We start from the raw sequence: 13,218 nt of genomic DNA on the forward strand, positions 1-13,218 counted from the left end.
GGAGTACTAGAAAAGGTACGAGAGCTATAGTACCAACTGCAAAGTTATGCATTTAGGGACTTATGAAGGACGCTCACCAGTGAATGATAGGGAATTTGTTATGTAACGTGTTCAGATGACTCTAGGAAGAAAATTTCTATAGAGGGGCCTCAGAGTTTGGGGACAATGGGAGAAAAGAGGGACCTGTCTATATTGGCTGATACTAGGACAATCATGAGCTGCCAGTGTGATTGTGCACAGTAGAAATTAGAATAAGGCCATCAGAAATTAGCATAATGTTAAATGAAAGTTTCTAAGTATTGAGGAGTGAAGTCCTGGAGTTGTCTTCCAAACAAAGAAGAAGGAGCTTGATAAGTCTAAGGACATTATGAAGTGATAGGATGGAGCTGTCCCTGGAGCAGTAAGCAGTGTGTGATATGTAGCTGTGTGTGTTTGGCATTCCCATGAGGGGGCTGAAAGGAAGCTTGGGCTCTGTGTAAGTAGCTTGCACGTGTAAGGTGTCTGGATGTCCATGGTGTCTTCTGGTCACCTGCTGGGCACAAGAAGGAATTTCTCTTTCCTGGAATGTACTTTGGGTTCTGAAGCAATGGCAATTCTCCCCTGTTAGCTGAGAGAGTGCCTGGGGTGCACTGGTGACCTTAATGGGGCTGTGAAACCATCTTGGTGCCTGGCTGGTAAGTCTTACTCATGTGCTCAGCATCAAACTAAGCACCACATTTGAGGTCAGGAAAGAATTTCCTTCCACATCAGGTTGGGGATTTGGGGGGGTTGTCTTCCTCTGTAGGGTGCAGCACGATTCCTAGAGCCACCTGAACACATTCGTGTTAGGTCATAAAGTCCATGAGACTGCTCCTGCATGGAGTATTGTAATGAGGACTGTCTTTTGAAGACTTTTCCAATAGGCATCTATCCAGGCCCACAGAGAGATAGCAGGTGAAGAGCCATGTCAGGAAGCCGGCCTAATAAAAGTTGGTCTAATAAAAAAGTTGTCTAATAAAGAAGTTGGTCTAATAACAGGTATCATCTCTGAACCAAGAGATCTAGATTGTTGCATGTCAGGAAGCCTACACTCTGCCACCTGTGCTGCCTGTACTGCTCTTGTAGTGACACTGTAATGCAAAGTACATAAGCAGCATCTGAAGCAAAAGTCACCTTCCCCCTCCTATACAACAGCCATGAGCCACAGACATAGTTGCCCTCCCTCTTGTTTGTTCTCCTCCTGGCCACAGCATGCTTTCCTAATTGGTTTCCCTGTGGCCACACTTTAACAAGAAGGTGCTCTCAGCCCTGCCTGATCTGTGGCTCGATGATTAGGCTGCTGTTCTGTGATGCAGGAGATCAGAGCTCAAACCGTCTTAGAGGGAGGTGAATCTAGGATGGGTCTCTCAGGTTTTCCTTGTCCTTTAAATATTGGGCTAAAGGTGGCACCCTCCCCAACTCAGTTTGGTGTCCAGTAGTCCCTAGTTCAGTGGCTCTCAAACTTTTTGGAATTGAGGGACCCCCCTCACTGGACTCGAGGCACCTCTCCACAGCTTCTGTGAACTATGGGGCAGCTCATCTCAAAAAATCATCTCTATATTGCAGTGTTTACCTCTTTGCAGAGGGACCTGGCTGTGAAAGTCAGGAATTGTCCAGGCAGGGACCTGCATTTATCTGCTTAGTTTATCCATCGCCTAACACCTTGCTCATTTCCTCACAGCTCACTGACACCATTCAGAAGATCTGGTGGCACCCCAAGTGCTCTGGCATCCTGGTTGAGAATCACTGCCCTAGCCAGTTGTGATTTTTGGCTGTTTACAATTAAAGGGCTCTATGAAGCACTTCTGTACATCCATGGCAAAAAAGAGAGAGAGAGAGAGAGAGAGACTCAAAATAGAGCATAAAGGGACTTAAATGTCTCTGGAGCAGTCATGAATTGTTTTTTTTAAATGTTTGGTAGAAACAGCCTTAGTGTCGAAGACTTGGGTGCATAATACATTTAAGTGTTACACACAATTCAAGCTATTACTGGGGAGGGGGAAATATAATGCTGGGTGACTTAGAAACCTAAAAACTGTGTGCGGCATCTGCAGTGAGATAGATAAAATTCTGCATTGAAGGGCTGAAGAGCTGTTCGGGAGCCTTTTGAACAAATGGTAACCCAATCCTAGGCTCCCCAGTATTCACACAATAAGAGCCAAATGCAAAGCTATCTCTAAGGTGCTCTCTTCCCCAGCTTTTAGTGTCTAAATCACTACATATAACCCTAATCTGCTCTGTCCTACAGCTCCCAACCCCCTTGCATGCTTGCTTACAGACCTTGTTGCCACGCTGGCTTTCTGAGCATGCTCTAAAAGGCTCTATCAGGATGGGGGGAAAAAAGAGCATAAAGCTTTCCTGAATTGGCAAAGTGTGCCTGTTGTCAGAGCAGGGAACATACAAGTCTATGAGCTGTGGTGCCAGATGCCCAGTGAAAGTCGTCCATCTCCTTAGGTGGATTTGGATCACACTCCAAGGAAAGATGTATAGTTTTTCCTGCTAAGCAGCTTACCCCCCTGAAACCTTTGGGAGCGTTAGCTTTGATATCAATCGGGCAATGATTTCTTCCATTCTCCCTCCGCCTAGTATGCACTAGATGTGCTTCATTGCCATTGCCATTTGCTTATTGCTTTCCCCTTATCTCTTTGGCTTCTGAGTTAGCATTTGTCTTGGCCACAGGGGGGCGGTCCCTGTTCCCAGTTACCTTAGCACTGATCTCTTTGATTTGCTTAAACTTGAAATTCATCTATGCCTCTTCAACCTGGTCAGGAGGAAACACGACCTTGGACCTGATATCACTTGTGATTTCTTGAAGTAAAACATCAAAAAACTGCTTTTTGGAGCACAAAGACCCATTTGGTACATCCAGGAGCTAATTTAGGTGTTTCAATATGGGTTTTAGTGCTCAACTTTATAGACAGACATTTTTTTAAATTAGGGATGAACACTGAAATCCTAATGCCAATGATTTTGCCATTCATTTAAGTCAATATTCCTTAAGTACTCTGTTTAAAACATAGTTTGTGGTTGGGGTACACCTGGCTCTGTGCCATTCTGTGCAATGTCTACAAGTGACTTTAACCCTATATGCTTCAGTTTCCCTGTAAGCTGTCTCCTAGCCAGGGCAGGGGGTGGGGGGGAGGGTGTTTTGAGACGGAGGCCTGAGCTCTAGCCTGCTGACATCAACAAGAGTCTTTGGAGCGGGTCCTAACTCGTTTAGCAGCACATTCAGATAACTGGATGGAAGATGCTAGTGAAATGCCAAGTTCCACTGGTAGCATTATTATTGCCCATCAACACCGAGAACAGCACATTCCTAACCCTGCAGATTACCACCAATAAATGAAACACAGTGCCTCGACCTAGACAAAAACAAAAGGAGTGGAAAAGATCCCTTCAGTTTGGTAATCCTTTATTTTTTTTTTAGTTGATCCTCCCATAGTAATGTACTGAAATGCGTAACAGTTACATTGTACAAAGCATTTAAAGAAAGTACCTCAACTTGCCAATTATTTTAAAATGAGATTATAAACAAAAGGAAAAGAAATCTGGTCCCTTGCTAAAGGGCAAAGAAAATCCCCAAAAGAAAACAAAAAAAAAAAAACCTGAATACAGTCTGTTATTTATTTATTTTTTTAACATAAGTTTGGAACACTTCATCTTACAAATAGGATTAACATGAACATAACATCACACAAGCTCGCAGACAACCAGCTTAAAATATTGGGTACAGCTTTAATCAGAAGAATCATGCTTTCATGAAGAAATTATAACTGTTTATACAATTGAATCAATTTAATGTATTACAAAAAAACTAAGTCACCTCTATTAGTTATTTAGTTTCATTAAAAGGAAAAAAATAAAATAAAAGAGGAATGTAAGGAAATTTCAAACACTGTTTTGCACTCCCATATACACAGATCAGTTCATCTCACTTGTTTTGAAGTACACGGGTGCCTACATCATGAAGAAGTAGTGGGGGACTAGAGCAGTGCTGTTTATTATAGGAACAGTGCTATTTTAATCAACAAACAATTGTTTGCCAACAAATAAATACATGGTACACACAACACAAAGAAGAAATCAGAGGGGGGAGAAAAAGAAACAACACAAAATTGCGACATGATTGTCTAAAATTAAAAATGTCATTACAATGATTTGGCAAACATTGAATTAGTGGTACTGTAGATGAACATGTTCTCTGACAGAAATATCTGAATGGCAAGCTTTTGGAGTGGTGAACATTCATAGTTTACAATATACACAAACCTCTTATTTACTGTTTCTCTTAGTTCTTTTTTTTCTATCTTTTTTCTTCTTTTTTTCTTTTTTTCCCTTTTTACAATGCACTTAAGAAGGCAAAAGGAATTACGGAGAGGACAAAATATTCCCTGTTATCAGTTTCTGCATTAAGGATGGATAGTGTGCATTTGACAGAACTACTTTCTTTCTTCAAAGGGTTAAAATGCATAAAGCTTTAATGAAGAGGATTTGTACATAAAAGCAACTGTTCCCAATCCTGTGTCAAACTATCTTATACAAAAAGAAAAACGATTCAGTTTCTACTTTAAAGGAGTGCCCATGTGTGTATCAATGCAGTCTTAACCCTTTTGCCCCCACCCCCTGAACCGGGTGAATTGGAAGACACTTTTTCCCGGCCCTGGTTTACATAATCCATTGAAACCTTTTTGTTTAAGTCGCATTGATCCTCCAGAAGTCAGCAGCTGCCTTTGCTGTGCAAAACAAAATATCGAGAATAAATAGTTTCTTTCTTTTTAAAATTATTCAGTTTAAGGTCATCAGACTTTAAATGAGTGACCCTACAGATTTATAAGGCATTCTGCTCAGCAGTCTTTTAAATAGTCATATATGAAAGAGCCATGCTACTGTTTTGGACTTGGTCCCATTCTTGGTTAGCTTTCACAATGTCATACGTGACTAATGGATTGGATGGCGCTGGCTTCTGCGGCAGCTCTTGCCATACTGTGCCACACGTTGGGAGAATTATGGGATGCAGAATGGATGGAGTCCTTGTCAGAGAGAGAGAGCATCATAGCATATGCCTGAATGAAGACAAGAGAGAGAAAGGGTGGTAAACACTCTTCACAAGCCACCGACTTGAAATCAAACAAAGGCCTCCATAGGCAGCCAGGCTTCTAGCTAGGCCCTAGATGGTGTCTTGTATTCAATTTATTTACGCAACATCTATTAGGTAAGGTCTCTTCCAACATGTCCTTGGACCTTTTTCACCCACTAACAGAAATAATTCTTTGCATTTTTCATCCAAGGCTCACACAGCTTTCAATGTATTCAAAATTAATCTAACCAATCACATCACCTTTTCCTTCAGAGTCTATGCACAAGAGTTAGTTGCATCAATTCTCAAGTGCTAGATAAGCAACAAAAATTATTATTCTACTTACCTGGTGCTAGGAATATATATTTTCTGAATAAATATATATTTACGGAATATTACAGCATATTATACTTTGTTTGAACCTTTCATTGCTTTCAGTCTGTTATGAAGGCATACATATTGCATAATGACCTGGGCAATTTGAAAATGGGAATGCAGTTATACTCCCTTTTTATTATATCCCAATCTTAAAAGCTGGGACTGATATGTCAGCCCACCCAAGCACTGCTGCTTGGTGTTATGGACTTAGTAAGCAAAGCCATTAGGAGACGATGCTACCTCAGCCAACAAAACAGAAGCGAAAGAGAAATAATCCTCTTGAGCGATGCTAAGCTGTGATAATACATTTGGCCAAGTTCTTTTCTCAGGGGTCTTAAAGCCCATGTTAGCATTAATAAGCTCATGTTGGTTTATGTAAAAGCAGCATATCTGTGATGCAATTTCTGCATATAGTATGCAGGTGCACACTACACAGTAATAGGTCTAATTTAGATCTTTAGATATCATGGATATCTCTAGACATCATCTAGATATCATGGGAACCTCAGGTGTTATATATAAAGGAGCATTGTCCTCCAAAGTCAATGGAGCATCACGGAAATACAACACCTGAAGATCTGCTCCCAGATACCCCAGAGACCGTGGTGTGGGGAGACAGAATGTTCCGAGCTCACTCCTGTTCTGGAGCACAACCTGGGACATTACCTGGGACTTCGATTTCCTGTACAGTGGTTGCTTTAGGTCCTCTGGCAGGTGGGGAGTATTAAAGGCTGCCAGTTCAGTTTCATTGTACTGGTTTTCTTCCATTTTCCTCATTTTGAGGCTATCTGTGAAGTGCCTTATGTGGTCCAAAGCTGATAGTCCAGTCTTATTATACTCATCGTCTTTATACCTACAAAACACAACAGAGATTATAAACATGTATATAACATTTCCAGTAAAAGGCCTCTTCCTTTCCCAAGTGTAAAAATACTGAAAGACAATTCTCATTCACTTAAATCTACCATAAACTCATTTCACCAAAACTCATGAAAGCTGCAGTACCTGTCCAGCAGAAAGGATAGCGGAGAGGATTTCATAGGCCTGTATGCCAGTCCTACCTTTCCTCAGCTACTGTGGACAAGTCAGTTTAACCAGGATCTTCAAATATGTCAGTACCTAACTTCCACTGAAATCAATCAAGGGTCTAGATCTTTACCTCTGTGTTCCCAACCATCCCCTGTTTTGTCTACTTAGACTGTAAGATCTTTGGGGCAAAACTTTCTTTTACTCTTTGTTTGTATGGCACCTAACTCCTTGGAGCCCTGATTTCTACTGGGCCTCTAAACAATACTTCAATGTAAACCCTAATGTCCATGTGAAAATGTCTTATGCTATGAAATAATAATATAGAAATAATTCCTTCTTATATAGAAATGTCAGTCATTTTTGTTTGTTCAAGCTGTGTTTCATGGGCTCAGTTCTGGATAGTGCTAACAACAAATGCATGCAGGAGAGTCTGCAGTTATAGTACTGCAATACAGAAATCCATTGCCTCTATTCTAGTCCATCTGTAGCACGTGAGCAGTAGGAGCCAGGAACACAGGTATATTCCATGTATTTATATCTATGTGTACCCTGATGTGATAGTGTCTGCTACTCATAATGTCCAGTGCAAATTATGTCTGCCCATAAACAGAACAGAGTCCATGAAGTAGCTGAGGACAGGGTTTGTGTCAGCCAAAATATTGTGAGCAGAGGATTAGCTTAGAGGAGTTTTCCTGCGGCCTCTCAGGGTTTTGGCATTGAAATTCTTGCCCAGTTTTTTGTTTTTGTCTTACATAATTGATTGTACCATTTAAAATACTAGGAAGGAACCGACCTGCCAGGGGAAGTCTTGCAATTCATATCCAAAGTACTTGTTTCCTCATAGTCATCCTCGGGGGTTCCTTCATGTATGGTACTTGAAGCAGGTTCTTTGCCTCCCTTCGCTGCAATATCACTTTCTTCATCCTCTTCATCCATCATTACTTCATCGTCTGCCTCTTCATCATCCAACAAGTCGGAGTTCTGACTCGCCCCCATGGCTTTCTCATCCTTAAAGTGGCTGCCATTCATTCTAAAAAAAAAAAATCAAAATCAGTGGGTCAATCAATCACCGGCCTTTTGAAATAAAAAAACCGAGAAAATCATAGAAGACTGATCCAAAAAAGAATTAAAACATGTGTTTTCCCCCTGCCAGTGGAGTACTGTCATTTCCAGTGTGCTTGTTAGTGATTTGTACTGTTTAGATTCAAATATAAACTCCATATTTGTGACGAAGCCTTCTTAAAAATCAATGGGAAGATGTGGCCCAAGTAATAAAGGATTCCACCCCAACCCTTAAAAGGCTACATCAGGGCCTACTCTGCCTTACGAGGCATATTCTTCCAAACTTTTCACTGACTTAATTCCTTTTGCTTGTACTCCTACACCTAGCCTAGGCATAGTAACCCGATGACTTTGAACAGGTGCTCTTAGGACTGTGCCTGATACTGTGTTCACAGTTTTGCATCCTGAAGTAGATGCACATACAATTCCTTGTGCAAGTCCTTTTGTGTCAAGTCATCTGCCATCCATTGAGAAACAGCCCTACCTGTCTACACCACAAACATCCAAATGGGTGCACCTGTGAGTGCAAATAACCATGACTTCAGGTTTGTGCCAACAGTTGCTGGGGGCTGAATTGAAAGGGCAGCGGCGATATCAAACAAGGCCCCTTAATTCTCCATATTTGATGCAATGTTTTAAGCTAGGCAGAAAATCATTATAACACTACCAGTTTTGAACACTTGTATTTTGAAAATCTTTAGGTCTGAATATTCTATTCTTATGGCATCTTGTGTTTTCAATAGGTTATTAAAGAATACCTTTTACAACTCATTCTACCAAAGGTACAGACAGCATCCATGGTGAGTAATAGGTTGTTCTGCTGCTGTAGCTTGTTTGATCAGAAGCTCAATGCTAAATAATGCTGAGAAACTGGAGTTGCTGAGTGGCCAGCATGCCTATTAAATGGAGTAGAAGATGCCTATTACTGCTATAGCAATATATTAATTGGTATTTACTGGGGAGCTATGCAACTGATGTAAATCAGTAGTGCTCCCCTGCAGTCAATGGCAATATGTTGATTTGAGCATCCAGCCCAGTGGTTTATGCCATATTGGACTCTTGATTGTTTCTGTTATATTAAAGATCCTTAGTCTTCCAGGAATAGAATTATAAAAATGGGAGCATTGTTGCTTGCATACAGTTAGCTTGGGAATATGACTGGTATTGTAGAGAACAATACAAAATATACTAAGAATTTTAGCATTAAAAGATGACACATGAAAACACACTGGATATTGATTTGCCTAGTTTCTTAATGTAAGAGCTTTATTCCCTTAGGACAGGGGCGGGCAAAATGGCCTGTAGGCCAGATCCAGCCCACCAGGCCATTCTATCCAGCTTGTGGAGCCCTGAAAAAATTTAGTAAATTAATATTTATTTGCCCCGGCTCCCTGTCAAAGCTGGATGGAGCCAGGGGCAGCAGGACCCAGAGGGAGCCCTCAGCAGGCTTGCAGACATAAGCAGCCCAGTCCTGCTCACCCCAAGCCAGTTCCCTGCTTTCCTGCCCCCACCATGCTCCACCACCAAGTGGCTGTGGATCCCGGCTGCATCCCCAGACCACGGAGCGTGGGACCACACTGGTGGGGTGTGTATGTGTGTGCACGTGCGTCTTGGCAGGCACAGGGGTAGAATATGTGCCTGTCTGCAGGCACGGGGCAGTGTGTCTGTGTCTGTGTGCAGGCACAGAGGCAGTGTGTGTGTATGTGTGTGTGTGTGTGTGTGTGTGTGTAGGCACAAGGGCAGAGTGTGTGTGTGTTCATATGGTGAGTCCCGCACGCACACCCCTCCATATACATGCATCTACGCCTCCCCTCGCGCTGCCATACGCAAACCACAGCCACCTCCCCATACCCATCCACTCCCCACATACGCACACACCCACAGCCCCCACAAACCTATACCCACCCCCACACAATATACAAGAATAAGACTTCATTCTAAGCTATCATGCAGTCAACTCTGTGTACACTACACAAACACATGTAAATCAGGACAAAAATATTTTTTGACATCAAATTAATGAATGTTGTAGATGATCACTTTTTAGAAGATAGTTTGGTATTTTTCTGGTTCTGAGATGGCAAAACCCCTTGCTGAAAGGAGTACTTCTGGGGGCAAGGGGAGGGACTTCTGGTGGCAAAGGTAAGGGGTTAGGGGGTGGGACTGCTGGTCACAAGATGGCAACCAGGGGGTGGGGTACCTGTCAAGGGGCGGGGCTACCCATGTGACCCTTGACAGCTTGCCAAAACTTGGTAAGTGGCCCTTCGCCCAAAATAATTGCCTGCCTTTGGAAAAGTAACTAACTGAAATCTGTAGTTCACTAGAAGTTACCATATCACTCTGCCCTTCTTTAAAACAAGTAAGATTTCATCTATTTCTAGTTTTGTCCAGAAAATCGTCTGTTAGCTAAATCATCTAAAACTATGCTAGGAAAGTTATGACAATGCATACCCTGAAAAAGTGGCCTTCATGGCATATAAAAAAGGGCTCCAACATGTCCACACAGGTCAATATTCTACAGTAAATTATCATCAGCCAATTGCCCCTCAGATTTGACAGCCTATTAAAAAATTAGGAACAGATCTATTTGCAATGCAATGTCAAAAATGCTGAGCTGGCACCAATTCAAAAAGCTTAACTAAAAAAGGGTGGGGGGGAGTAATTATTCAAATATTGTCAAAGAATGGATATCTTTATCATCTTTTATCTACGTTTGATGATAATATGTTTTGGACAGACATAAGAAATTATTAATCAAGGATCAGGCTGCCAACTTGCTAGTTATGCTAGATCAAGACTGTTAGAAAAGAAAGGGAAATGGACTAAAACCAAAGTAACGAAAGCCATATGATTAAGAAAACAGATTCTCTAATTATGCTTTCAAATGTAGTAATTTGCCAAGGATAAAATATCCATCAAAGGTAGTCTGAAGTGCCAAATTTAGAAAGGAAACACTGTATGACCCATCAACCTTTTCTCTTTACTAACTTCCTGTTGAACGACATGTTGAGACCAGATGTGCAAAAAAAAAAAAAAAACAACCTCTTTGCCAATCAAGATGGAATGAAATTTGAATATGCATATAATAATTTATTCAGTTGCCTTCAGGAACATTTGTGTTATGTCTACCACTTGGTTCCAGCATAAAGATAAGTAAAAAATTTAAATAGGAGATGAAAACTGTCACTGGTAGTAAACAATTTCTAATGTAGATAATATGATACAAATTAACTGAAAGAAATCAACAAAGTTGTACTCTTCACCTTACTTCATAGCTCTGAGTAGGGTGCACACAGATACTCCAGGTAACAGATATTAGAAACAAAAGTGCACAAGATCTCAAAACCTTTACCTTAGCTATATTTTAGCTGAAAATTCTTTAAATCCTATTTCATCTGTTAGTTAACAAAAATTCAAATGCGCATATGTAAACAATATCCTGTTTAAACTATATCCTGTCAGAAACAATTCCTCTCATACAGACAGAGAAATCACTAATTTTGTGCCAATAGCACTTTGCCTAGTACCAAGTTAGCCATTTAGGATGTCTGTATGCACTCTGGAGTGAAGGGGGGAGCACTTTAATTAAAGCTGTTTTGAAAGCCCTCTAATTAAAGTGCCCGCAATGTCACGTTTATTCAATGTCCTGCACTTCAAAATGGTGGTGGGGATGCTTCAACTAAAACTCGTTTGACAAGCTTTAGTTAAGGTGCCCTTGTTAAATGTGGGAATGCTGAATACACGATGCGGAGGCTGCTGGAGTGTGCTAATTAACATATTCCAGCAGACTCAGTTAATCAGGTCTGCTCCAATGTGTGCTAATTAGCACATGTCGGAGCAGAGGTTCATCATGTGTATTAGTGCCCTTAGTTAGGTTCTTGTGTTTGAATTAGATTTACTTTGCTAAGTTTCTTAGTTAGTTTAGTTAATATACCTACGTTTTCAGATTACAACACTCTCTCTAATTCTCTCCTTTGTGATTGTAAATGGTGCTGAGACCTATTGATTTCTACAAATTTAAAATGGGAAACAGGCTATACTAGACTTCAGTAGATCTACATATTGGTGTGTAGGGGGTTTAAATACAGAAACACTAATAAAAGATGGACCACTTGTTAAAAAGATGGTTATAGATGTGTCTCAATGCCTGATATACATTGCATTTTGCTATCTACCATCAGCCAGTGCTTTCGATTCTGTTCAGAGCATAGTCTTTTGTCTCCAGTATTTTGTTTATACATGAAGGATCAAATCAACATACCTACTTTGCAAAACTGTGTAGTTGTAGCTTTGCAGCCAGATTACTAAATCACTTCCTATTCAACACAACCAGCTTTCTTTCACAGTGGGTGTGTCTACATGAGATGCTTTACTGTACAGTAGTGACGTTTACTAGGCAGTAAGCATGTGTGTCTACACATCCATGTGCTTACTGCACAGTAAACCTTGATGCTCATGAATAAATTTGCTACCTGCAAATGCAAGTAGCAAATTTATTTGCGATTACTAACTGTGCAGTAGCATTCATGTAGACACCTGACCAGGAGCAAATCTGCTCCTGGTCAGCCAGCAACCAGGAGGTGGACCATTGCTCCCCACCCATGGGAGCCGCCTGCTGCTGGGGCAAGCTCTGTCACTGGTGCCCTGGTGGGGACTATGTCCCCCTGCCCTGGCAGTATGGAGTTCCAAGCCCCCACCCACTGAGATAGCAATTGGGGAGTGGGGGCTGGGAGATCCTTATCTCCCAGCACTGGCCCCATGACCACAGAGCTGGCACTGGGAGCTCCCTGTTGGCAGGGACTGGGGAGCCTGTTCCCCATGTAGCTCTGCAATCATGGAGCTGAGCAGGGAACAAACTCTTTGGCTCCCACCCCATAATTGCAGAACAGGGGCTGGGACCTGTTCCAGTCAGGGGCAGGTCCCAGCCCCATGCCCCAATCAGGCAATCAAGGCACGGGTCTTGGAAATAGCTGTAGAAGGGGGTCAGGTCCCAGCCCCCTGCACCTTCCCTGAAGCTCTTCCCAAATTCTCTACCCTGATCAGGGAGCCAGGGCTGGGTACTCCCTGCTGCTGGGGCAGGGAGATATTGTCCCTGCTCTGACAGCAAGCAGCACCACCTTACCCCCCACCCTGGGGTGCAAGGAGCAGCGTCCCAGCCCTGGCCAGAAGACAGCTGTCTCCTGGCCTGGTGCTCGGCTAGCACCCAGGGGAAGCTTAAAGCTCCCCCTGGTGGTGGCAGGGGCCTATTTTAAGGCCCCAGGAAACAAGACCAGTTTGCTGCCATTAACAGCAAATCTGCTCCCATTTCCCTACACCTGTAGACACCTGCCCAGAAGCATTTATTCATGAGTAGTCTACTTGTGTGTAAACTACTCCTGGATCTAATGCACGTGTGTGTAGACACACCCAGTGTGTATCAGTATTTAGAAAGTCAACTGGGAAAGGGATGGTGTCCCCTTGAGAAGTCAGAATAGTTGAATCTTACCTCTCTTCTGAATTCCTAGGGGATTGGTTACTGTGGTTGCTGTTCCCAATGAAATTCCGAATTTCTGTGAAGTAAGAATCCTCTTTGTCATCTAGAATTGCCCCTGTGCTTTCGAGTTCTGAGTGAGGTGAGGATGTTGCAGTACCTTTAAAGAAGGCAAAATAAAGTA

General features: G+C 42.1%; 1 protein-coding gene across 7 annotated transcripts in view; it reads right to left on the reverse strand.

The window, feature by feature from the left end:
* Positions 1-3,413: 3,413 nt before the first annotated feature.
* MECOM (MDS1 and EVI1 complex locus) overlaps positions 3,414-13,218 on the reverse strand; it is a 486,259-nt gene continuing 476,454 nt past the window's right edge. For all 7 annotated transcript variants that reach the window (XM_090051053.1, XM_090051049.1, XM_090051047.1 and 4 more), the window contains 4 exons: positions 13,050-13,194; positions 7,296-7,532; positions 6,140-6,326; positions 3,414-5,081 (listed from right to left, as the gene is read on the reverse strand). In XM_090051053.1, coding sequence (XP_089907179.1) covers positions 4,947-5,081; positions 6,140-6,326; positions 7,296-7,532; positions 13,050-13,194 — 704 coding nt within the window. In that variant the 3' untranslated portion in view covers positions 3,414-4,946. The remainder of the gene's footprint in view (positions 5,082-6,139; positions 6,327-7,295; positions 7,533-13,049; positions 13,195-13,218) is intronic.

Source organism: Crocodylus siamensis, chromosome 6 (assembly GCF_052110815.1).
Source record: "Crocodylus siamensis isolate JL-2025a chromosome 6, ASM5211081v1, whole genome shotgun sequence".
Taxonomy (NCBI): domain Eukaryota; kingdom Metazoa; phylum Chordata; order Crocodylia; family Crocodylidae; genus Crocodylus; species Crocodylus siamensis.